We start from the raw sequence: 25,262 nt of genomic DNA, 5'->3' as shown, positions 1-25,262 counted from the left end.
TTCGTTCCCGACGACATGCGTTGTACCCACTTGAATCCACGCTTCTTCCCGTATAACCTAGTATATCGCTCTTTGAGTGATTTTCCGAGATATATTATGAAAACGGCGACTCGGCGAGAGAGACGCGATCGGCAAGGGGTGGAGCTACCAGAGCTGCCTTAGCTACCCAGAAAACAACTCGGCAATCAATTCTTGAAGGTCTCTCAACGCCACTTCAAGTTTTCGTCCTACAGCTTCTTAGATGGTATGCGACTTATTTGACTGAACTTCGAGGAGCGCTCAAAGAGACCGCAACACGCCATCGCAACGTTTGACTACTCTAATCATTAGCAGCTGCTTCTTAATGCGCTTTACTGAACTCTCAGGCTTTTACTGACCGTTTAAGCTCTCAGCTCAGCCCCTCTGCCCTACGGCACTCCTCGTACTTAGTATCACGTTGAGGCGGCCCCGTGGAGAATAGTGAAGAGCTTGGAGACGAAAGAATTTTTCTTGGGGCTCAAGCTGCGCAAGGGTCGCACTCTCTTCGTGGGTCCATCTTCGACGACTTTAGTAACATACATGTTCTCAAAAAGGATTTTATTTGGTAAATGAGCAAATACTATTACCACGAATACCATTGAATGGCGAACGCAGTTCCTTGAGTTTCTTAGCTACCGAAGTTATTAAAATGCTGGTCTCCCGGTTTAAAATGGCTGCTGCATGAAACGGGACTACGATCGGAAACGCTTGTCCTCTAATGCAGCATCAGCCAATAAGAGGCCCGTCAGCATGTCGAAGCGACCCCCTGAACCCCTACAATTGGCTTCTTTCTCGGAGACAAAGCTATGTCCATGGCCATGCTACCCCACGATCTAGCGAAGCGTCGACGGCACGTCTGGCGTTCCAGATAACGGGGAGCTTAGGTAACTTCCTTTCTCAAGATAAGCAACTTCAAATCCTGCAAGTGGTGGAATCGCGTAAGAATGCCACGTTAAACTGCCTTATCACGATGACGCTTGTATATTTGTCTGGTTAGTTTCCCTAGCTGCAGGTCCGGCATCATTCTTATTGTCGACCATCGCCCTCAAAGATTAGACGCAAAAATTGGTGATAGTCTAGACTGAGAGGGTTTTTTCTTTTTTTTCCAATGCCCGCGTACGACGCGTCTACATAAGAAAGCTTCTCCTTCCCTAACTGCCAGCAAAGCTTAGGACAGAAGCCAAGAACGAACGCCATCTCCGCAATGCTCGATTCTGAGCCTCAGCAGGTCAGCGGAAGGAAGCCCAGCGTTGAAGAAGAATTTGAAAAGAGGAGGGGAACTGTTGTGAGCTTCGAGCAAGGGATTCCCATTAACGCCTCTGGTCATAAAGACCAGCTCCAGCGGCAGTATGGCTTGCTTGGAATATGCGGCTTGGCATTGTGAGATGGTCCTATGAAAGTAATCTTGGACGTGGGATATTGTACTAATGTCGTTCGGCTTCCTACAGGACGATTGATAATGCGTGGATAGCATTAGGGGGCTCAATTGCAGTCGCAATATGTAAGTCTCGGAATTATCGCAGGTTGTAAGTTGCAGATACGAGACTCCAGCCTTGCTGTGCAAGTAGGAGGAATGCGCAAGACCGGTTTTGCCAAGACCACCGATCTGCAACCCACAACCGGGACTTTTATATTTTTCTAGGACTAATAGTATCGTAGTTAACGGCGGCCCCCCTGGTATCCTTTATGAGCTTATAGTAGCTTGTTCCTACTATGGCTTGATTGCTGCATGTATTGCAGAGGTGAGTGTTTCTCAACAAAGGTTTGGGCGTAATTTTCCACGGCGCTCACTAAAATCCATTTAACATAGTTGGCATCAGCTATACCCTCAGCAGGAGGCGTCTACCATTGGGCTTCGGTCACTCCTGGTCCTAAGTATGGGCGTATTCTCGGCTTCTTCACAGGGTCGCTGAATTTCTTCGGTTGGATTTTTGACTTGGCATCTATCGTGCAGATCGTCTCCAATGTCGCTGTCCAGATGTACGCTGTTTTCCACCCCGACTTAGCAATTCAACCTTGGCATGTATATGTTGCCTTCCTACTCATTACCTGGGTCTGCACTGCCATTGTTATTTTTGGGAATCGGTTCATTCCCTACCTTCAGAATGTTGGCCTCGTGTTAGTCCTTATCGGCGGTCTGGTGACTATCATCGTTGTTGCTGCGATGCCGAAAACCCATGCTAGCAATTCTTTCGTGTGGAAAGACTGGTCAAACCAAACAGGGTGGAGTAGTGGTGTAGCTTTCCTGACCGGTGTTCTTAACGGCGCGTTCACAATTGGTACAGTGGATGCCATCACGCACATGGCGGAAGAGTTTCCAAATCCCAAAACGGATTTACCAAAAGGAGTTGCGGCACAGATCATTTTGGGATTCTTGAGTGAGTGTCATGCATTCTGTTTTAACGATATATCAGTAATTAACGGGCCCGTGTAGCGTCTTTCTGCTATGCCATTGCAATCCTCTACTCAATCTCGGACCTGGACGCCGTCTTGAATAGCAATGGCTCCTTCCCTCTTGCAGCAGTTTATGCTCAGGCTACCGGAAACAAGGGTGGCACCTTTGGTCTTCTCTTCATAATTTTCCTTTCGCTCTTAATTTGCGTTATTGGCACTTTCTTGACTGTGAGTGATCATCTATAAATGCTAAAGCGGCATTCTGATATGATAGCAGGTTAGTCGCATCTGGTGGGCTCTTGCACGAGATAATGCTACGCCCTTTTCGCACTTCTTTACCAATGTAAATGAGAGACTCAGTTGTCCTATTCCAGCCACTCTTCTCGCCGGTAAGCTTGACATATCCTCCGCAATAGGAAAATCTAATCAACGACTACAGCTGTTCTTTGCACAGCCTTGGGAGCTATTCCTCTCGGGAGCAAAACTGCCTTCTCAGATCTTGCTGGCTCTTTCATTATCCTCACCACGACTTCCTATGCACTGGCAATCGCACCGCATCTTCTCACTGGAAGAAAGAACATCCCCCCTGGCCCATTCTGGATGGGCTCTGCAGGCTTTGCCATCAATGGCATAGCTGTTGTACTCATAATATTCTTCAACATCATGTTTTGCTTCCGTAGGTGTTCCTTGGGTTCACATGTTTTGCTTCCGTAGGTGTTCCTTGGGTTCAGCAAGCTCCCCGCACAATTTTGATATGGCTAACAATGCTTAATAATGTAGCGTACGCAATGCCTACCACCGTCCAAGCAATGAACTACAACAGTGTGATCTTGGTGGGGGTATTAGTTCTCACTACTATCTGGTGGTTCATACACGGCTTCACCAAGTATCCTGGTCCAAAACTTGCAAGTTTGTATATCGATGGCGTGGAGAAGAGCTAAAGCTGCTTCCTATTTTTGGATACGAAAGAAATGTTTGGGTATTATATCACCAGCGTATTGCTATAGGACTCACATCGAACGCTATTATTGCGGATACGTTTATAATACGTCCTATTTCTGGCTTCGCCCCCTTGCATTTCCCCGCAGGAACTTTTAATACGTGCTCCATCCCATTCATTTTAGCAAGATGCCTCATACTCGCTGGAAGCGAGCTATATAATTTTGCACTTAGGATCCTAGTCAAGAGTCAACAACGGGTTGTAAATTAAACGCATCAAAATAATTCTTAGTAGATGAGGTATTGCGAGTGCAAGTGCTGTCGACGGGGAGGGCTCCTAAACGGAAGCGGCGCAAGACAAGAGAGCACCCTCACAAAATCGAGGCTCAAGATTCGAGAGTACAATAAGGAGATTTATAGCCCTAGGGAGGTGGAAATAGAACTAGGCTAGCTTCAATCACCACTTTGTTGTCACGGTGCTTGGTCAATACCGCATTTCATGCTAGCAGTGTTACTATAGGCGTTAATCACAAAGGCGATGGCGCCCAAGACACGACTGACAACGGCTGAAAGGTTCGGCCCTAGAAGAGTTAAAAATAGTTAGGGGATGCCAGCGTAACATTAGGATGGAGGGACATAGCCTCTGTAGGAAGAGCCTTAAATGGAAAGCGTTCCGCAATAAGGCTGTGAAATACCTTCTGACTAATAGACATCGTCTTTACGCCGTAATAGAACGCCGTTAAGTTTCGTTGTTGCTTCAGATATCTATCTTCAAATACATATTTGGACATGTGTGCTAGCAATAAATGGACAGACCGAATAATTTAGCCACAGTTTTATGTATTTTAGGAAGTTGCATTTTCTTATGCCCGGCCCAATTACCGCGTTGTTCACTGCCTTGTGCCTTTGAAATGAAGCGGATGTGATAACTGAAAGAGAAACAAACGTGTGAAGAGCACATTCCGACTAGTAATTGCTTCTAGTATCGTGGCCCTAACTGACGTACTTGCTTCCCTTCGGTCCTATTTCTGAATTACTCCCTTCCCGAGCTTTGGCTTTTTCCCTTGCATCATCTCCGAACGTGAACTCTGCACCCATCAGCACTTGAGAGCACTAGTGTGAGCTTCTGCCGTTCCGTTCCAGTTTTCTCAACGTTTTCGCCTAAAGGTAGGAAAATATCCGAGGTCTCCTGTAGCAGTCGGATAATAGCGTAGGATACTTCCATCAAGGCAAAATCTTGGCCCAAACAAATACGTGGACCTCCATTGAAAGGGAAGAATGCCCATCCAGCGCTTGCAAGCTCCCCGGTCTCCCATCTCTCGGGGCAAAATTCGTATGCATCTTCGCCGTAGAGGTTCTTCTTGCGCGAGTTCACGTATTGCGAAAATATCACAACCTCACCCCGTCTGACAAGGATTGGAGAATTTCCATCCGGTCCGCCTCCAGTAGGGAGAATAGTTGTTTTTAGCGCCGTTCGGTTATTTAGGGGAACTGGAGGATAGAGACGGAGGCCTTTGGGATTTTGTTAGATGAGAGATAAAACTATCAATGCAAATCATCTTACTTTCTCTGATAACATTCGCAAGGTATGGCATTTTCCGGACGTTTTCTCGGCTTGCATGTTTTCTGTCTCCCATAACTGAGCGAACTTCGCTCCGGAGCCGTTCCAATGTTTTAGGATGGCGTACTAGAAGGCGACTAAAGGGGAGATAAGATGCCGATTAGCATTGTAAGCTAACAGGGTCACTCACACGGAGCACGTACAATGTCCAAGACAAACAACAAGCCGCCGTATCCCTCCCAGCTAGGAGAACATTGAGTAGTTGATCACGAAGATCCTCGTTAGTCACTGATTCTTCTTCAACCTGGTTAAGGAAGCCATAGAGATGCTCTGTTTTAATGTTGTTTTCCCGTAGTTGGTTCCTCTCCTGAATATAACCCTCGACGAAACGATGCACGATTGAGCATGCACGCCTGAATTCTGGAGGATTGTAGAGAAAGTGCCAGGGAGCAATTCGAAAGCGCTTTGCTAGACCCTCTTGAGCTATATTGAAGCTTTCCGCAAACAGTCTATTCTCCCGGTCATAGGCCTCATCCGCCTTCAAACTGTACACCGATCTGCCAAACAGCAGGGCCGTTGCTACGTCCATAGTGAGGCTGAAAAACAAGGGTTGCAGATCAACAACGCCGTTAGAGGGTAAGCGTGTTATTAAGTTGTCAACATGCTCCTGAAAGTGGTCTAGATTCTGGTATTGTGTCCGAGCAAACTGCTTCCGCAGGAGCTCCCTGGAATGCTTCCAAGAATGGCCTTCTTGAGTGAAGATGCCGTTACCCAGGAGAGGAGCGAAAACTCCCCGACGAACGCCGAAACCGTAATCTAAATTGATGTTCTTAGTGTCGTAATTCGAAAAATAGTCTGTGGCGCATTACCTATGAAATTAGTTGATAAAACTGCCTCCACATTTTTCGGGTGCAACGTATGAAAGACGCGAGGTCCAATCAACATGAATTGAGACAAGTTATTGCGTGGTTCATAGTCAACTGCGACTGAGCAAAGAAATGCAAGCAATCGCCCGTCCCTGTTTGAGTCCCATAGTTCCTTCAAGCGATCAACACCTAGTGGCCATCTGTTGGGAAGCTGAGGTGGAGGTTGGCAGCCATGGCGGGCTCCAAATGCGAGATCGGCCTTCGAAAAACGTTAGATAAAACGGTGTTCGTCAAGAACAGGAGCTAGGAGCCATCTTTCTCTGCTCCTACCTACCCGATACTCTAAAAAGGTCGTAATTAAGTAGTATATGAATTGTGCCCCCAGTAGAAGAAGCACTAAATAAGGAAGCAACCGTACGAGACTCGAGGGTGAGAAGCTGTCAAGGCTTTGGGCGAAGGGAGATTGTTGCATGGTGAGGCTACCGCATAGGGATTGAAAACCCTAAGACCGTATTTGTGGATGTCCACAGTTATCTGGGGAGCGCCCTTTTTTCTTGGATAACGTGAACAAGAAAGCTATTTGAGTATTCGCATCGCATCTTGTTGCCGCTGAGAAAACGTTCCACTGCTTGTAGCACTGTTTCATGCACGGTGCAACAGCCGTGCTGTAGACCCATGATTAGCGCCTATCATCCCGCACTGAGCAAGTGGTGCGAGCTTCCTGCCTGAACGCTTGTCGCGTGCTGTGCCTCACGCCGAGCCAATTTCTTCGTGGCCTTCCGAGGTTCTTCCCATCCAACCCCTAATATCGAACCAATAAAGCAATAGGAATCTGCGAGGCAGAACTTGTATGCAAAAACTTGATACAAGGAGAAACCCGCTTGATTCGTCTGTGAGGGGGGGTTTTGATCTTAACCGGAGCCCCTCCGCATGCCATTGATTCCGAGTGTGCCTTATTATTCTTAGCAATATTGAATCGCATACCTCGCAGGCCGGGGAACTAAGCTCGTTATATTCATATCTCATTTTTTGCCGCAGTCGCGACTTTGCCATTCAAAATCTTTGTTCTGCCTTAAGCCATCACGTATTGCTGATAGTTCGTATGCATTTCTTTCTACGTAGTCGTCTCGTCAAGTCCTGTCGTTGGTAATGGCAGCCTTTACCAACCGGGTCCCCGATTGATTCAGAATATCAACCTTGAGTTAGCGGCAATGGCAAATACCTTACTGCGACTCGACAATAGGGATGAACTTGGAAACGAGTTTGACCGAGGAGATATCGAACTATCGGTTGAGTATGGAATAACGCCACCCGGAACTGACCGTCGTATTCTTTTGCTAACCTTTACCCTGCATGTAGTATTGTTGCTGTTCATGGCCTTAATGGAAATAGCACAGATACCTGGACTGATAGATCGAGTGCTGACACCGAGACATTGTGGCTTCGGGATCTGCTCCCGAAGTCCATATTTATTGCGCGCGTTTTAACGTACGGATACAATGCGGATGCATTCTCCTTCTATGGTAGCGGCTCTGTTGACAGGATTCAGCAGCAAGCCGAAACCCTAGTAGCCGTTTTACAAGCCGACAGATCTCTGGAAGGCTGCTCGCAAAGGCCCATCATCTTCATTTGTCATGGCCTTGGAGGAATACTTGTGAAGAAGGCACTGGCTCATTCATCCACACAGACTTCCAAGAACGTTGTCCATCTGCATTCAATATTCATCTCGACCTTCGCGATCCTGTTTTTTGGCACGCCCCATAATGGAGCCTTGAAGTCCAACTGGCTTGTACCGCTACGCGGTAGGGACACTCCGGCTCACATTTACCAAAACGAGATACTCTCCGTCGTCAAAAAGGACTCGGAGTCATTACAAATGATAACGGCTGAATTTTCTCCACTCATGAAGCAATTCCATATTTTCTTCTTCTGGGAGGAAGTTCCAACCGATTTGGGCAATCGCACTGTATTTGTTGTGGAAGAGTCATCCGCTGCCCCGTTAATGTACAACACAGAACGATCAGGTATTCCCGCAAATCATGAAGGAATGGTTCGTTTCCCTAGCAATAGCTGCTCAAGCTACAGGACAGTCATCGAGGCGCTTAAGCGATATTGTCGCGAGGCTCCAAAAGTAGTCGTCGGGCGGTGGAGACAGACAAACGATTTACTCGCTCGAACTCGGTCATATGAGGCCTCAGAATTGGTTGGGACTGGTTTTGACGTTCATAATGATAACGAGCCTTTCTTTTACCAACCAAAAGTTTACGAGAAATCACGCAATAAGCACTTTTATCCTCCACAGCCCGTCAGTAGCATTTTTACGGGGCGTGAGGATATATCTGCAGTCGTTGAAAGCTCCTTGCTAGCTGAAAATGATTCTAGCTCACCTCGTCAGCAGCGAAGGTTCATCATTTACGGTATTGGTGGATCAGGGAAGACACAGTTCTGCTGCAAATTTGCTCAGGATCATCGTGATAAGTAACTGAATCCTGCACCCCAGGATCTTCGACCACTTTCTAATAGCCCGTGATGAAGGTTTTGGGCAGTATTCTCCATCGACGCAGCCTCTATGGCGACAGCAAATCAATCACTTGCCAGTATAGGGAAAATCGGTGGTCTTGAAGCAACAGCAGAGTCAGGCAAGCACTGGCTCGCTCACATTGAGGAACCATGGTTGCTCATTATCAACAACGCGGATGACCCTAGCCTCAACCTACCAGATCTGTTCCCGGAGGGTGAAAGGGGGCATATCCTGGTCAATACAAGGAACCCAGAGTTTCGCATTCACGAGACGGTTGGCTATGAGGATTTCAAAGTGCTAAAAAAAAATGAGGCTCTCCTTTTATTACTCAAAGCAGCTAAGATTCCGCGCCCGTGGACTCCAGCTGACGAAGAGTCTGGCAACCGGGTTGCAGCTGCTCTCGGGTATCTTGCATTAGCCTTGATTCAAGCCGGGAACCACATCCTAGAAAGGCTCTGCCAGCTAAGAGATTATCTAAGTTATTATGACTACTTTCGCAAAGAGAATAGCGTCAGACCACGTTCGCCTGAAGAAAAGGCCGATGAGCATGATCACGTTTATTCAATGTGGGATCTATCACTAAAATCTATCCAATTACGCTCTAGCCAAGCAAGCCGAGACGCAATCCAGTTGCTCAACATCATCGCCTTCTTTCATTTCGAGCATATCCGTGTGGATATATTTACTAGGGCACTGGACAATCGACTGATGACTCTCGAACCGCTTAGAAAGAGGTCATTTCCGGCGCGGTTTTTCGAAGCGTTTCGAAGTCGTTTTCAACCACCACCGGTACTGCCAGATTTCCTGCGGGGCCCCGTCAAAAGATCATCGTTGGCGTGTGAGCAGAGCACTAAGACAACTAAATTCCTTCTCTCTAATAAGCTACGACGGCAAGGATGAAAGCTTCTCGCTTCACCCGCTTGTCCGCGCTTGGGCCCGAGACCGACTTAGCAAGAGCGAACAAGCTCTTTGGGCACACGTTGCGGTCAGTACTATAGTCGAGTCTATTTTACTTCCGCCACGTGATATCGGAGAGGTTCATCAAGACTTTCGTCGTGATATTCTTCCTCATTTTGACGAGTGCCTGAAAGCCTCTCCTGTTCACATCCTCGACTACAAAGTTTACTTCGGAGGCTGTAAGCTCCCTCTCGCAATCTGCTTTCGATATCCCACTTTGATTTTATTCCGCGATCAGGTCATAAAAGCTGCCAAGTGCGGATATGTCTACACTGAGCGGGGTCGTTTCAAGGAAGGAGCAGAGTATTTCTTAATGGCTAAAGACGCTCTAGTGGCGAGCAGAGGCTATGAAGATGCAAATACAATGATGGCAACGCTAGCATTGTCGCGAACCTATTGGGGGCTTGGGCGTTTGGATGAGGCCGTAGCATTGCAGAACCTTGTTGTCGAGGCTCGCAAGAAAGTTTACGGGCAGGAACACCATCTCACGCTTCTAGCCATGAACGAGCTTGGAAGATCTTACTGGCTGAATGGGCAGTATCACGAGGCGGTAAAGCTTCAGACACTAACTACTGACCTGATGAAGAAAACACTGGGTGAAGATGACGCTGATACCCTTGCGTCTATGGACAACCTCGGCGTTACGCTTGGTTCCTGGCACAGATACCGGGAAAGCGAAAAGGTCCATCGGCGGGTCCTGTCATTTAGGGAGAAGAAACTTGGTTCAACTAATGTCGAGACGCTGGAAACAATCAATAATCTTGCTATGGCACTATTGGATCTTAAACATCCTATAGAAGCCCATACTCTCATGATCAAGGTTTACGAAGAACGAAAGCAGCAACTAGGAAAAGAGCATCCTTGGACCCTCTGGGCTCTCTGCAATCTCGCTAAAGTTCGAACGGAGCTTGGGCAGCTACAAGAGGCGGAGAAAATGTTGGTGAATGGGATAGCTGCCGCAAAGAGGAGCCTCGGCTCTAACCACCTCGGAGTACTCATGGGCTGCGGAGAGCTCGCTCGTATATTAGCGCGCCAACGCCGGTTTGACGAAGCAGAAATCACGACTTGCGACATTATCGAGAGGCTCGAAGAGTTTCATGGGCCAGAACATCCAGACACTGTTTACGCTTTGTGGAAAATGGCTAAATTGTACGAATTACAAAGCAATCTAGAGGCGGCGGTCAAGACATGCGAGCTGGCGCTGGAAAGGGCAAATATGAGGCTGACAAGATCACATCCGCTTGGTGAGGAAATATATTGCTACTTCCATGAACTTACCAGCCGCTTGCAGCTTCGGACACAGAGAGAAACGTCTACAGAGATCCGGGCGGATCGAAAGCCCGTCCGACTGAAAGATCGACAAAACTTCAAATTCACTAGAGCGGCTACTCGCTGAGCGGCTCCAGGCAACTTAATGCATACAGAACTCTTCGCCATCTTTGCCGGATATACGGATCTCTTTGAACCTGTCACGCTCGTCATACACGCCGGAAGACTCCAGTAACGTTGTACTACGGCTACAGCCATTCGGAAAAGCCACACTCCTTTTCCTGAAGGGAACAGAATGGCCGCTCGACGATATACGCTCAACAAAAGGGGAAATTTCTCTTGCCTCATCAAATCTCTTTTCCTGCAACATGGCGTGCATTCTATCTAATCTCAGTGAAACGACCTTCGGCGCCTCCTGACTATACCTTCTCAACGCCGCCACCACTGTCCGAAAGCCTTGATCTTCGCCACTCTCGAATCTGCACATATTCCTGTGGTCGGCAGCGATCCCAGATCTCTCGGTGTCGCCAAGTATAGGCGCAGCACTAGCTTCACCAACAATATATTCCCCGGTAACCTTGAGGTCCGTCTTCTCCTGTTCCCAGAAGAAGAAAATGCGAAAGTTCGACATGAGCGGGGCAAATTGGTCGGTTATGTTCTGAAGTGTCTCGGAACCGTCTTCGAGCGCCCTTAGTAGACTCGACTCCGTCTGCACAAAGTTTCTGGGGATTGTTAGAGAAGCGAGCTTCTGGAGGCTGTGGAGGAGGCGGGCTTTATCGGTGCCATTATGCGGTGTGCCGAAGAACGGGAGAGCGTAGGTGCAGGTATAGATTCTGTGTAGATGACCGTCTTTCTTGCCTGTCCGACTTGCAGTGTATGCCAAAGCCTATTTTCGGAATGCAATTAATACCAAGGAAATAGTTGACTGCATGACATAGCGAACTACGAATAGATTGAACCCTTATTTACGGTGTCAAGGATTTTGAAATATCAAATTGATTATGAACTCACCCTTTTGGCTATGATACCCCCAAGCGAATGGCAGAGGAATATAATCGGCCTCCCTAAGGCATCATCAAACTGCCCTAAATCAGCGAGTTTACGTGACGGTCATGTTACGCTACAATAGTAATGATTGCGAGCGTCGAAGATGGAACCAGATGGCTACTCACACCTCTCTCTGCGTCGAGTTGTGCGACAAGAGTTGAAGCGTGTTGCAAAATTCTCTCTGATGAAGTGTTTTTCCCCATTAAGGATGTGGCATAGGCGTTATAACCCCAAGTTAATATACGGGCTCGCTTGAGGTACATAGGAAGAAGCTTTGGATGCTTCAACCAGCAGATGCCCTGCTCTTGAGACGTCCAGGTTTTGATTCGGTCCCCATTGAGGCCATGGACAGCAACTATACTGCTTATACAATGAGGTTAGACCTAGACTAGAACTCTAGGTCGGTGTTCGTGCTCTGGAAACTCGAGTGCGCACTTACTCTACTTCTGGCTCACCATCCGGACGGTATAGTTCTGAGAAACCGTAGTTCTCCATGATTTAGATATAAAGGTAGCTGTATATGAAATCTTTAGTATGGTTCTTCTGGTATGTAGGTATTCAAAGAGTTGAATGGCTAAGAAAATGGATCCAGGTTGTAGGCTGCCACCGCTGTGCCACACTCGTGGAATGCCTTAATCACGCGACTATATGTCTCGCAATGGGGGTACTGGCATGCTTCTATGCATGGCCGGATACAAGCGCATAGCAAAGTGAAAAATGGGTTGAAACACCATCAAACTAGTCGTTTGATATCAAGTATTGCATGAACGCCTACGTCTCTATTCCGGCGGCTCTAAGGTGCATGAAAAAGGAAACGCCAGAGGCGCAGGATGACCTCAGAGCCTAAAGAAAGCTTCAGATACCTTACCGCGGCTTAAATAGCAATTCTTGATTCAAAACTGGTGCTGCACAAGTTACCATTCTCAGCTGATGTGCGTCGTGCACGTGAATGGATGGATAACGCCATGACGCACTTGTCTTCAGAGAGCTTGTGGAAAACCATTCTAACCTTAATTCTAACCTTCGCTCTCATTATCTAGAAATTCTGCTAATTGTCACTCTTCGCCGATTCTTTTAACAGATGCATAACTGGAAAGTGTTTTGGGCTACAGTCCCGAACCCACATGAACAAGAGTGATCGGGCACCTTTGCTTTTGCCAGCCTATCCGCACCGCCATGTTAACTTGCATGAAGCTCTACGGCACGATGCCTTAACAAGCGTTACACGTGCAAGCCACGTCCGGGACATGGTCGATCTTAGTCCATGCAGGAAGGAGCCGGCTCTTGTTCATTGCGAAACACGTGAGATTTCTCGGGCAGCTAGCTGATAAACTCATCGCCAAATCCTTCACACTATATCCTCGAGCAAGGAAGAAGGATCATATTGCCGGTATCTTTTCTTCGCCTCCCTTATTTTATATTGGGGGCCGCTACGGAACCTTGAGTCAGCCACCAACCAAAATGAAGGGATAACAGAAGATCAAACGATTGCCCGATGGCTGCGCCACTCCCGGAAGATGTAATCTCGCTTGATTGGGTGAAACGCATGAACCTCATCCTATTTTCGGTTCATCGGACTGGATTCCAAAACCCCGATGCAGGTCCTAGTTGTTTCTGCAAGGCTGTCACGTCGTCCGAGCTTTGCTACGCCATCCCACAAAGCGAGGCATAGCTAGGACCAATGCCCGTGACCAGTTCTTACATTCATATTGATACTCCCCTCACAGCTGGGAAAGCTTCAATCGAATAGCAAATTCAAGTGGCATGCACTCATTCATCCAAAATCCATAATCTGGGTACAGGTCGACTTCAAACGCTCTCTATAGCTTCAATTGTCCTAAGGCTGCAACGTCCGGCCGAATTGGACAATAGCCTTTTTGGATGGCTGGAGAATACAATTATAACCGACTCCCTCCACTCCATGATCCACAGGACGTAGCAGAGTGAGCATTTACAATATTTCATTTCCTCACAATAGGACTATGTTAACATCTTTCCAGCAGGCATGATATTCCGTTCGATTCGGCGACCACTCTAAATTCCGAAGCCTCTCCACGATATTCACGCTCTTCGCCTGTTAACGACCAGCGTAATGACCGCGCGAGCATAAAAAGCTTCTCAAGTTACTCTTCCAGCGGAAGCCTAGAGAAGATAAAACATGGCCTAGGAATCCGTCGTCTCCGACGGAAGCTAGTCGGAGGAAGACCTTCAATAAGGGAAGAATACACATATGAGACCGAATTTGCGCGCATCGGTAAAGGATGGTGGAAAGACCAGCAGCTAGTTGACCGGTCCATTCGGTCCATGGCGCTGCTCACGGCCGTTTTTGCAATCGCAATAGTCATCGTCTGCGCCACAAATGTGAAATTATTTGCAAAACGGCCGAATTTACATTCAACATCGATTGGAGGAAACAACAAGTCTTGCAAGTCGGTTGAGCGGACCAATACGGTATGAAAAACTTACCTTTCGTACTGAGGAGTCCGATTCGATGGATGGGATCCCACAAAAATGTCGCGCCTGTTAAATAGAAAGTGACCAGAGGAGAAACTAAAGGGTCCGAAATTCCCACACCCCTGAAAAGCTCTTTCTAAAATGGGTACTAAGTTGTACGAAATAATTCCTGAGTGTATTTTCAATACAGTCAGGTTTGTAGAAAACTTGCTGCTCTCCATAGCAGGACAGCGGGATCGTGCGACCATTCATCTTATCTGTTCTCCAGTTTTACTTTCTTAAATAGATACTGACAAATGTACAGGCACTCCTTCTCATTATCAACGTCGCAGCTACAATGATATTGGGGATGTCCAATACCTATCAACAGCTTGTGACATCTTTAAAGATCAGGGATATCAAATGGGTTTTGCAGAAATTCGGAGACAGTCGTGTTGGCACTAACTCGCCATTCTCAATAAATCGCAAACGGGAGGGCAAAGTTTCTTCATGGTTGGCTTGGCTGCTCCTTATTTGTACATCTATGGTAAGACTTTTCCTCCTGCGTCTAGCAGCTCATGGGCTGATAACCATAAATAGCCAGTACACTTTCTTGCTAACTCGTTGATCGGCCCTTCACTTATTCTCTCCCCCCCTTCAGTAATTGAGTTCAATGCCACCACTTCTCTTAACCCCACCAACTACTACCTTACAAGCCACCAACTTTCTCTCCAAGACCCGGCCTCCTTTGTCTGTTGGAGTGCTTTTCGGACGGGGATAGCACATTTCCCTATGAATACCACTAGCTTGAGTGAGGATACAGACGGTATCTATGGTTTCGACGCTGATAGTCTCGGCATTTTCTATACGCGTCTTATGGTCCGTTACGGGAAGGAAAACTGCACTCAACATGCTAATCAAACTACTGACGTGAGTCACGTTGAAACCGAAACCGAATGGGCGGCAAACGGATATTACTATCTGCAATTCGGCATTGGTGACTGTCGTATGGGGACAGATGTTATCTGTTACATCGACAAAGATGATGTAAGGCCTTCACAATGTCGGCTGAGCATTCGTATGCAGGCGGCCTTCATTCTCGCAGGTTGTCTTGTCATCAAAGCAATCTACATGATCATGGTCAACCTCAAGGCACGCGGGGAAGTCAAGACTCATTGCCTGACATTTGGGGATGTAATAGTGGCGTCCGCATCAGACCCCGAACTCCGGGTCAGGGGTGAATGCCTGGTTAACGCCGAGGAGAATTATCGCCATCATACAGAACACTCATGCCACAAACATTGTACGGCCGAGTCCTCCGCAACCGGCGGTAAGTAAGCGAACCACTTTTGGCCTTCAGTCACTTTTCGACCAAACAAAACTAATTAACTTCAGACGAAATTGGGCACTGTCAGAAGTGCAAGAGATACAACATCGTCAACAAAAATGTCGGATATCCTCAGCCGACTATCGCGACGAAGTTCAAGAAATCTCTAGTGGCTAACATGGGCAGCACTGCCCTAACTCAAGTGTAGGTATTCCCGTGTCTGCCTATCAAGGATACTGTTACTGATAAGTCGTGTAGTGGCCTTTTGACGGCTTGTAGCGTTGTTATGCTAGCAGTCTCGCTTTTTATTGCACTGTTAGTAGGTGAGGCGTACTCTTATAACAAAAAATACTGCCAGAGAAATAATGAGGATTGGCAATACTGCAACATGTCAAGTGCGGCACAATTTGCTTCGGAGTCAGGTGGCTGGGGTGGTTTTAATTCCAGCTTAGTAGCCGCCAGTTTACCTGCAGATCGTCTAGGGAGCGAATTCTTGAGTTTTTGTATCTCGAACGGGGCTCAATTCATCTATTCGCTTCTTTATCTGATGTTAATTTACAACGTTACCTTGATCTGCCAAGAGCGCGATTGGGGCAGCCTGGAAACCGGCCGTCGTCGATTGCGTTGCACAGTTGTCAAAGGAGAATCGTTTTCGCAAGACTACCTGTTGCAACTGCCGAAGATGATTCTTTTTCCACTCATGGGCTACAGCGTTCTCACGCATTGGATGCTTGGGCAGGCACTTCAGACTCAGGAGTTGATCTGGCTTGACGACAACTATGCTCCAGGGCAATCCGTCGAACACTCGAAGTATTACGTGAGTAATATAACATCTCTTAAACTATTCCAGTCGCTAATTCCCGCAGATTGTGTATGCAGCATACCCTGTATGGCTCGCAACCGTTCTAATCCTCGCCATGACTGGAGTTTGTTGGTGGGCCTTCACATACAAGCGAGAGGGCTTCCTGCCGCAGATGTTCGGCTCTATCAGAACCTGCTGCGCTGCGACGACGAACCTAGATGACTTCCCATGGTAAGTTTCCTCCCCCAGACTTTCCACAAAACTTGCTCTAACTGAATGCAATTAGGTACGGTATTCAGTGGGGAGACTTGGGAATGGGCAAGCAGTTCCGTCATGCTGGTCTCTCTGCTGAGGCGGTGGAGAATATTCACCCGAACGAACTCTACGCGGGACAGGAATCGGAAGATGATCTGCAGAATCATTTTCACGAACGTGAGCCCCTCGACGGCAGAGGCTCCGGCAACAACATTGCTGGGTGGGGCACATGACTCTTGGAGAGATATTGAATGCCTCGTTACCAGTGGTATTGCGCGCTAGAGTCTCGAGTTGAGAGAAGGACTTGCGTAGGGAGTTAGATATTCAAAGAAAACGGAAAGCTTGGTTTCTAAATCTGACGGCTCATGATGATGACTGAGATGTACAACAGCTCCAGGGGCATTAAAGGCTAGGATATTTCGGATTTTTCTTTTTAACTAGACAAGAGAATGTCTTGTTGATACCATACATATAGAATGAAAGAATTTTTGGGCAGGCGATTGGAGCACTTTAAACGGAATTTTTGATCGCATGCCTCTTAATTACCTTTTAGAATGACGTTGGTTGTTCTTAGTATACCTGGGTGGACCGACGAGACGTTTCTATACTAGCAGCAAGCATGGGAGGCTCCTCCTCGGTGCCGGGTTTTCAATCGTTGCCAACCGGCAGTTCTCATTTTGCATTTCTGAATAGATTCAAGATGGTTAGCTGAGACCATGAGAAGCAAATTACAGCCTTAAGGAAGCCTTTTGCTCACGTAGGAAAGTTTGTATATTTCACTCTTAAAATCTTCGAGGGTTCGTCCAAAATAAGAATACTACATCACTAAGTACATCCCGCCTTGGCCCCCACAAGACTGGACAGACCAACATGATAGGTAGCAATCCGCAAGGGCGACACCCTTGTATCCAAGGATTATTTTAAGGAGGATTCGAAGGATTTGAGACTCGTATCGCACAGTCGCCACTACCGAGGGTACTTCCCACGTGCCGTTAAAACGGGCTCACCGGCTGTAACGCATCTTTAACTTCAGGCACATGTGAAGATCAACCAAAGCACGATTCCTCCTTGGTCTTTGGTAGGCGTTGTGGCAATTGATCACCCAGATGGCCTAAGGTTTGTTCGGTTGCAAAACCGTCAGATTGAATTCATATGAACTGAAAGTCTGGCAGAAAGAACACGTTCCCGATTTGACACGCGTCTGTGGCTCTACGGGTTGCGTGCAAATCTAAAGCCTTTATTAAGCAAGGAGCTTCAAGCTCCATATTAAAATGACGCTAAGAGCTTTATTTTAGAAGCTGATACGGTAAAGTTGCCAATGTTTTAGTGTGCTATTCTAGCGTTTTACGAGTGGTGAGAGGGATATTAAAATTTTGAGGCTGTGCAGACAAAATCACTCCAAATCAACAGATTATTAACTGAATCTGAGGCCTCCATATTAAACCGAACAGCCCCCTAGCTTGAATATCGGAGTTCGGAATGAGCTAGGTATATTGCACATCTCGCGAATAGTTTAGTCGATAAAACAACCTCACCTCCCGGCTCCTCTGCTGCTTTCTTAGGTACGAATTCAGACTTCAACTCTCACCATCGATGCACAACTTGATTCGGAATGACCTCCTTTTACGTTCCATGAGTAATTGCTCAATCCTCGATAAACGTCAGCCGTCCAGTCCCCTTTTATTTTTCTCCGAACAGATCCGGCTTCACATCTCACCATCAGTACACAATCTGAGAAAAAAGCCCATTGAATCCAAATTTTCATGCTGTAATTCGTCCTGCTAGCGTATGTGTGGTCTGGGTATCTGAAGTAAATAAAAACTGCTGCTGCACATCTCGAGAGCTTTCACCAACGCCTGAAAATGCTCTCACGCCAACCCCCGAATCCTAGCCCCAATCCCCCATCCTCAATCCCCAACCTGATTACCAACCCCTTAGGAAACCTAATTTTGTAACCCGGCCATACCATCCAGACCGGTTATAGGAATAGAGCCGAAATAAGCTTAGAAAACAATCGTTCTTTTTACAAGACGCAGCCAAACAGGCGTCTCCAACAACAATCCAAAAAAATATAAAAATATAAAAAAATATAAAAAGAATAAGATCCAGTACCGTGTTAACAACCTGGCACCATTCCAACAACCCAGAAAACCAGGGAGGAAAGAAAAAAGAGACAAACCCCTCCAACCTCTCACCCAGCAACCTCCACCCCGGCGCCCGGCGGCGCCACCACAGCAGGCGCAAAGTACGCATACTCCGGCGGCGGCGCCACGCTGCGCGGCTCCCACATCGCGTCCGCCTCCGCGCGCACCATCTCCTCGGCCAGACTCGCCCGCAGCACCGCGCTGCCCTCCTCGCTGCCCTCCGCGGCGATCTGCACGGGGGCTTTGAGGCTCAGGCTCGGGTCGCCGACGCCGGGGCCATGGACCGAGAGGTGCAGGTTCAGGCTGTAGACGCGCGAGATGAGGCAGGTGTGGAAGGTGGGGACGAAGTTCTTGGAAGCGGGCAGGGTGATGGGAACGAGGATTTTGGCGGTGTAGAAGCTCCGGGATGCGTGGTGGGATTTTGAGGGGCGAGGGATGCTGCTGCTGGAGGGGGAGGTGGTGGGCGAGCAGTCGGAGATGCCGGAGTCGCGGCGGGCGAGGTCGGCGGCGTTGGCTGCGGCGGAGGTGGAGGCGGTGGTGGAGGCTGAGGGCGGGTGCTGCGTCCACTGGGCCGAGGCGACGCAGAGCGTGGACAGCGGGACGGACTCGGAGTAGTAGCCCTGCGTGAGGTCGATGCCCATGCTGGCGCGGGAGGGGAAGGCGTGGCGCGGGGCGCTGGCGTAGAAGGTCGCGACCTTGAGCTTCGTGGCGAGCGTGTTGAGGCGCGGGGGCTGGGCGGCCTCGCCGGCGGGGTCGAAGCGGAGGAGCACTTGCGCCATCGTGGTGATGGGGCCTGCGGTCGTCGAGCGCGCGCCGGGGATGCGGAGGGCTTTCGGTTGCGTGCTCTCCATCACCAGCGTGCCCAGCTTGCCCTTGAATAGCCCCTTGCGGATCGTCTTCTCCTGCCGCAACCGGTACTCGTCGTCTTTGGGGTCGATGTTCAGGGGTGGCTGCTCGTCGAATGCGGGCTTCACGCGCACCTTCCTCATCTTGTCGGCGAGCACGACTGCCGCGCCGTCAGAGTCGCGGTATTGGGTCACCTTCACGTTTATGCCGTACGTGATGCGGGACATTTCGGGCGCGAGATCATCCAACAGCGTGCCGCCGTGCCCAGCCAGCTCCGGGTCTCCCAAGCTCGGCGGGAGCTGGAGGTGTGTCTCGCGGACGTGGTCGCTTGCGGTCTTGTGGATGCATGCTTTTGGGAGGAGCTGGTTCGGGACGACGAATGTGAAGGGGAAGGTGTATGTCTTTCCAGCGGCAGCGATGCGGGGCTGTGGCAGGAGCGACTCGTCAATGGGTTGAGTCAGCTTTAGAAAGCGGTGAGTCGCCTCTGTTCGGCCCGATATTGTTGGTGCGCTTGTGAGCCGGTCGACGTGAGTCTTGGCCACGCCTGGTTGGTATAGTCGTTAGCCAAATAATTGGGACGGAATAATAAAATAATCTGGAATCCACAAACCAATAAAGGCGATCTCGATATGGTCAAATCTGATGTCGTTAACTGGCGTTACTGACACGATTCCCTCTATACGGTCCATGGTTGAGTAGCTCGTCACGTAGGAGCCGTGGGCCCCGTGAGCGTCCTTAAGCTGAATGTCGACCATCGGCCTCCCCATCTGGGCGAGGTTCCGGACTTTGTATCCAATCTGATTCCCGATTGAATGCATCGAAGTAGCGGAAGAGGAAGCCATTGCGGCTTTAGGGGTGAGAGGGGAGAAGAACGGACAAAGGAAGTGGCACACGGTAAGAGAAATGGCCAAATGCGGAGTAAATCCGGGGAGGGGGCTTCAACAGTATCGAGCAATAATAAAGGCTGACTATAGACGCGCTTCTTTGGAGATTTTAAATCCTGGGAAAGAGGGAATATGCCAGGCTTATATTGTTGGAGAATGCCAACCACCGGTTGATGATGGATTTGAGTCATCCTGACTTTCTGCGATGCGGTTCATGGGCGCATGGACGCATGCATGCACGAGGCACAAGCCTTGAACTCCGCGCGTGGGATAGCGTTGAGCTTGGCTCCTCGCCTGTTATGTACTGCACTGCAGGGCGTGCTTTGAAATTCGCCAATTCCGCGCCATCACTGATAAGACTAAGCCCTAACAAGGCCGAAATCATGTTGGAAAGGCGTGGGAATGACGCCTCAAGTGCCCCTCCCACTGCAGTCCACTGCGTGAGCACGTTGAGCGCCATCTCCTCTCACCAACCTTGGCTCGTATATAGTGGATCATTAGGTAGCGAATTGCACCAAGCTCACTGTCATCTCCCTAACAGCAGTTTGAGCCTTGGAATTGGTAATCGCTCACTTCCGCGACAGTATACGTTAAGTCCAAACGCTTTTTAGCTCCACGAACATGCGGCAAGTGGATATACGTTGCCTTTACTATTATGAGGTTGCATGTCAACTACTCCAAATAAAGAATGCGGTTGAATTTTCTCTCAGTACCTTGATGGCTGATTGGCGAGAAAAAATTCCCCCTGTAATTGGATGACTCCCGAATCTTCAATCGCGCTTCCATTTCGCGGCACGCCGCAGCAAAGAATGTTCCCGAATCCGAGACTAAATTGCTAGACCCTTGAGGCGTCTGGCAAAGCAATACTTGTAATTCGCAAGGCGTCAGCACGTCAAGCCTGGCGTGAATCGATGAAGCCCCCGTGGTCGTGAGAACCGTCATAGTGTCAATCGAAGGGCGCGTTTGTGGCGTTCGTGTGCCTGGAGCATTAATCATCAATTGCTTAGGTGATGCCGATGTCGGCAGCGAATGGGCGTTGGACTTCGATGATCAACTCTGAGCCTTCGTGTCCCCTACTCCGAAGCCTGGAAATCATGTCCGCCATCTGTCCATTTATGAGTCTTCTTGACCTTCTCTACTTTAGATTCATTGCGGTAAAGACTGCATATGAACTATTCCAGCCCGGTCGGAGCAGCAGCCTATTTGGTTCATCCCCGAATTACTGTTATGTATTCTTTTTGAATCCCCTGGACGACTGAACACCTGGGGTCTGTTTGAATCAACTGCACAATTAATCTCTAACTTTACCTTAACTTTTGTCGGCTACTTCCACCGCTTCACTGTATTGGGAATAGAGACTTATAACTCCATATTTTCCCCTCTTCGCAAACTCCTGCACCCAGATATTCGTGACTTTCAGGAATTCCTACTTTAATTACTTGTTCACAATGCTTTTACTAGATGATGAGGGCCCTCTATATCAACCCCGACGACGAATGGACTTAATACAAATAGATTCTACAAACATGAATATTTTACCAATACACAATCTCATTCTCTACCTTACCTATCTTTCAAACCACTTCACCGTAGGTCTTGTTATACAATTATTACCATTCATCAAGATTCCCGACTCTGCCAATTAAATTTAAGGCTGCTTTATTTCTTTCTCAGCTTCACTCCCCTCAATCGAGAGGCCCTTCATATTACAGTGATCAGGACTCACCAACTCATCCGTTTCCATGCTTCTTTACCCCCCACGTCAATTTCATTGTCATTAATCAAGGCCTTCGATGAGCATGAAAAGGAAGTTACGATTCATCAGCAACTGTTTACGCCTGGCTCTACAAAACTTTACCTCCGCAGACTCGCAGACTCTCAAGCCAACTACTCTCTCGACACCTAACCCTTTCGGCACAACACCTGGCAGTCGAAAGCACCTACGAGCACCGTGCCCCGTCACCCGCTGAATCGTACCAGCACAGTCCGATCCGGTTGGCCCCTTTTCGTTAGCCGCTGGGGCGGAAAACACGACTACGGTTCGCAGATAGCTGGCAAATACAGCTCTGCCGGAGGACTCAACCCGGTGGTCCTATCGAGGTTGCTTTATTAACTGAAGACAGCCTACTAAGATTCGCATCGTCCACCAGCTATTGGCGTTAGGGGGCTGCGTGGTGTGGGTAATACCGACGTCTCTGTAAGAGCGGAAGAAGAGCGGGGACGAGAAGGAGGGCGAGAGGAAGAATAGGAGGAGGAACCATTACTCCCGGTGGCCGTACGACAGAATCAACGCGCCCGGCGTGATTTACATGTAGAGCCGATTTCCATATAAGGTATGAAGAAACAGAATCGGGTGGGAATGAGGGATGGGATGTAGATATGCAGGAAACACTCTTACCCCCGTATAAGAGATCCTCAACATCACGCAGATTTAAACCCGAGAGGATGCGCTTTTGAGGGGCTAGTTTAAAACGAGGACGGAGAGCTATATGCCATGTTCGCCATTACCGTTTTCCTTGGTTGGAATTGCTAACAACTGGATGTTAAAACAGCATTTCTTCATGGAGATCTGGAGGAGGAAGTATACGGTCAAGCAAAAGCATCTCAGTAGCCAAATAAATTGACGAGGTCACAATGAGTATTACTATTCTGAAACATCTTGAAAGGACCACAACACCACAGATCGGAGCGTTACGACGAAGCAAAGCTGGACACCCCATTCATGCACTTGGAGGACATAGGGCGTGGGAAGTTTTGACGTTATCTATTCGTCTTGTAACATAGATTCGTTGTCTTACAGAATTGGATAAAAGGATTATGAGTTTTGGCACGTTGTCTACTAGCATGTCCTCAGCAAATCAGCCGCACAGACAAGGTCCTTCAAGCTTAGGATGATCCTGCGCAAACCAGCACTATAATTCAAATGATTGATAGGTATCTTGATGGAATCGAAGGAGCGCCAGAAAATTCAACCAACCAATCTTTTAGTACCGCGACAGCTACTGCTATGGGCTCGTTACAGGATACAGAGGAGGCCGAAGCCGACGATGAGAAGTATGTTGATAGCGGGAATGATAGTTCTACTCAGACTTGCTGAAAAACAGACCCCGTTTGCTAGTTTGTTTACTTGATTGCTTTGTAATCAAATAACTAATCAAGCCTAGAGGCCTGATTTTAGTAGTCAATCAAGCCCTATATCGTCCCGTTTAATTAAGTTAGTTTGCTCGTTTAATATATAAGATATAGGCATTGCTTTTAGTCAAGAGTAGTATATATAGGGTTCTTACTGGTTAAGTTTTAGGTAGTTCTATAATATACCACGATCGTGATATTAATATACACGTCGAAAATAAATATCTAAACGCGTCTTTCTAACTTAAGCCTCGTCACCTACGAATACGTGTTACGGACCTTATAGCAAGCGTGTCACGACTACTTAGAGACGAGTTGGACGAGCTACTGGACGTGTTACGGCACCGTTACGCGTAATATGCCTAGTGTTACGGACGCTTTAAGTACAATGTTACGACTACTAGGAGAGGAGTCGGAAGAAGCTAGTTGGTTAATTCAGGCACGGTCTAGGATGGAGCCGATAGAGCCATGTGACGAGGAATGGTAACTAAGGTCACGTAAGGTGATCTGTATAATCTATAGGATCTATATAATCCGTGACAGAGCAGATAGAGCACACGTATATTACGTATAAGAAGGATTTTATAGGAGTACGGTTATATATTTAAGGACCCTTAGTCCCTACCTAGATAGTTCCTTCCTTATAGTAATTCTTAGAATATAATTAGAGTTAATTTATTAGGCAACTACTTTACTAGTTATTATTACGTTGTTAACTTTAGCTTGCTTTACCTATATACCCAGCTTAATAAGCTTATTGTAGTTCTTACTACAAGGTTCCGTTATATAATCACTACCAAGGTTATAATAATAAGTGTAGAAAGTTAAACAACATGCCACTAAAAGTAGCTACTATAACGCTATTAACGGCGGCAACTACTTTGAGGTTAGGAGGAGATACCAGTATAGCAGACACTAACTCTTAGCAACCTATAACGGTTAGATAACTATAGGAAATAGTTAACCAGTTAATAGAAAATAACGTAGTATTAAAAAATAGGATTAATGGGATAGGCGCAGTAAAGGTTAAGTTACTATTAATTAAGAGATACTTAGGAAAGAAATTAAAGCTTAAAGGATTCCTTATATAAATGCACTTTAAGGTTACGCAAGAAGGAGCTAAGCTAGCAATACCTATAAATTAAATAGTATATATAGGATTGTTCTTAATAGGAAGAGTACTTAAGTAATTTAAGCCTTACCTTATAGAAATCTAGGTAAATAGAATAATAACTATAAACTAAGAGGTATGGTTTATATTTTTAAGCTAAAACGGATTTATAGAGTAACTTATATAAATATTTAGAGACCTAGAGGCAGTAACTATTGTCGGGAATAAGGCAAGCGGTTATCACGTGACGCCGCGACACTAGCGTGGCGAGGAGTCTTAAGCTCCTCGCCCTCCCTCATTCCAATCAAAAAGCTTTATTAACCAATATCACTGTAACCCTACTCGAGTAGTTGTTATTGGTGAGTCACCCTATATAACTAATACTGATTAGTGGTTAAATACATAGTTAACCATAGAGCAGCTAGGTTTTTAAATAAAAGAGACAGTCTCGTATAGGGGTGCTATATACGCTTATATGGAATAGATTCCGGCAATACTATACTACCTTAGACTTGCGGAAAACTAGTAATAGAAGTGTTACTAAGTACTAGGAGATACTAAGTTGCGTTTATTATGTAGAACAACCACGTTTACAAAGATTTGGTTAAGTACTTTAGGTCAGAAGTGTTACTAAACCTATAGTCCTAAGTTAACGTCCGAAACGCGTTAAACGATGTCTAAAACGCGTTAAACAACATCTTAAATTACCTACCTCTTAACAGCAAACCTACGAGATCCTATAAAACCGAGAATCCT

The 25,262-nt window shown here is 47.4% G+C and overlaps 7 protein-coding genes across 7 annotated transcripts; 4 read left to right on the top strand and 3 right to left on the bottom strand.

Annotated features, from left to right (window-relative positions):
- Positions 1-1,222: 1,222 nt before the first annotated feature.
- K441DRAFT_578268 (putative choline transport protein) lies at positions 1,223-3,353 on the top strand (the record flags this gene model as incomplete). The annotated part of the gene is made up of 8 exons (XM_067644283.1): positions 1,223-1,398; positions 1,467-1,519; positions 1,678-1,760; positions 1,829-2,396; positions 2,453-2,640; positions 2,690-2,801; positions 2,852-3,088; positions 3,193-3,353. 8 exons carry the CDS (start codon positions 1,223-1,225, stop codon positions 3,351-3,353), a joined length of 1,578 nt encoding a protein of 525 aa, XP_067500249.1.
- A 698-nt stretch (positions 3,354-4,051) lies between these two features.
- Positions 4,052-6,384, bottom strand: K441DRAFT_617356 (cytochrome P450). The gene is made up of 5 exons (XM_067645791.1): positions 6,113-6,384; positions 5,782-6,037; positions 5,116-5,728; positions 4,916-5,049; positions 4,052-4,863 (listed from the first exon to the last, which is right to left on the bottom strand). Exons 1-5 carry the CDS (start codon positions 6,248-6,250, stop codon positions 4,421-4,423), a joined length of 1,584 nt encoding a protein of 527 aa, XP_067500248.1. The 5' UTR covers positions 6,251-6,384; the 3' UTR covers positions 4,052-4,420.
- A 605-nt stretch (positions 6,385-6,989) lies between these two features.
- Positions 6,990-10,652, top strand: K441DRAFT_689286 (tetratricopeptide repeat domain protein; the record flags this gene model as incomplete). Its single annotated transcript, XM_067652283.1, has 5 exons — positions 6,990-7,072; positions 7,138-8,256; positions 8,314-9,033; positions 9,146-10,387; positions 10,421-10,652. 5 exons carry the CDS (start codon positions 6,990-6,992, stop codon positions 10,650-10,652), a joined length of 3,396 nt encoding a protein of 1,131 aa, XP_067500247.1.
- Positions 10,502-12,381, bottom strand: K441DRAFT_665687 (uncharacterized protein). Its single transcript, XM_067649536.1, has 4 exons — positions 12,012-12,381; positions 11,698-11,932; positions 11,537-11,605; positions 10,502-11,411 (listed from the first exon to the last, which is right to left on the bottom strand). The coding sequence occupies exons 1-4, from the start codon at positions 12,065-12,067 to the stop codon at positions 10,668-10,670; spliced, it is 1,104 nt and encodes a 367-aa protein (XP_067500246.1). The 5' UTR covers positions 12,068-12,381; the 3' UTR covers positions 10,502-10,667.
- Positions 12,382-13,666: 1,285 nt separating this feature from the next.
- K441DRAFT_429479 (uncharacterized protein) lies at positions 13,667-15,136 on the top strand (the record flags this gene model as incomplete). Its single annotated transcript, XM_067641621.1, has 3 exons — positions 13,667-14,023; positions 14,331-14,552; positions 14,606-15,136. Coding segments are annotated over 3 exons (1,110 nt in total), but the record flags the coding sequence as incomplete, so codon positions are not given.
- On the top strand, positions 15,137-16,622 carry K441DRAFT_578411 (uncharacterized protein; the record flags this gene model as incomplete). Its single annotated transcript, XM_067644289.1, has 5 exons — positions 15,137-15,335; positions 15,401-15,536; positions 15,591-16,149; positions 16,199-16,365; positions 16,421-16,622. 5 exons carry the CDS (start codon positions 15,137-15,139, stop codon positions 16,620-16,622), a joined length of 1,263 nt encoding a protein of 420 aa, XP_067500244.1.
- Positions 16,623-18,646: 2,024 nt separating this feature from the next.
- K441DRAFT_422137 (arrestin) lies at positions 18,647-20,197 on the bottom strand (the record flags this gene model as incomplete). The annotated part of the gene is made up of 2 exons (XM_067641552.1): positions 18,647-19,923; positions 19,990-20,197. Coding segments are annotated over 2 exons (1,485 nt in total), but the record flags the coding sequence as incomplete, so codon positions are not given.
- Positions 20,198-25,262: the final 5,065 nt, after the last annotated feature.

Source organism: Cenococcum geophilum, assembly GCF_001692895.1.
Source record: "Cenococcum geophilum 1.58 unplaced genomic scaffold K441scaffold_45, whole genome shotgun sequence".
NCBI classification, from domain to species: domain Eukaryota; kingdom Fungi; phylum Ascomycota; class Dothideomycetes; order Gloniales; family Gloniaceae; genus Cenococcum; species Cenococcum geophilum.
The sequence above is the reverse complement of the archived record's forward strand: the minus strand, read 5'-3'. Positions and strand labels throughout refer to the sequence as shown.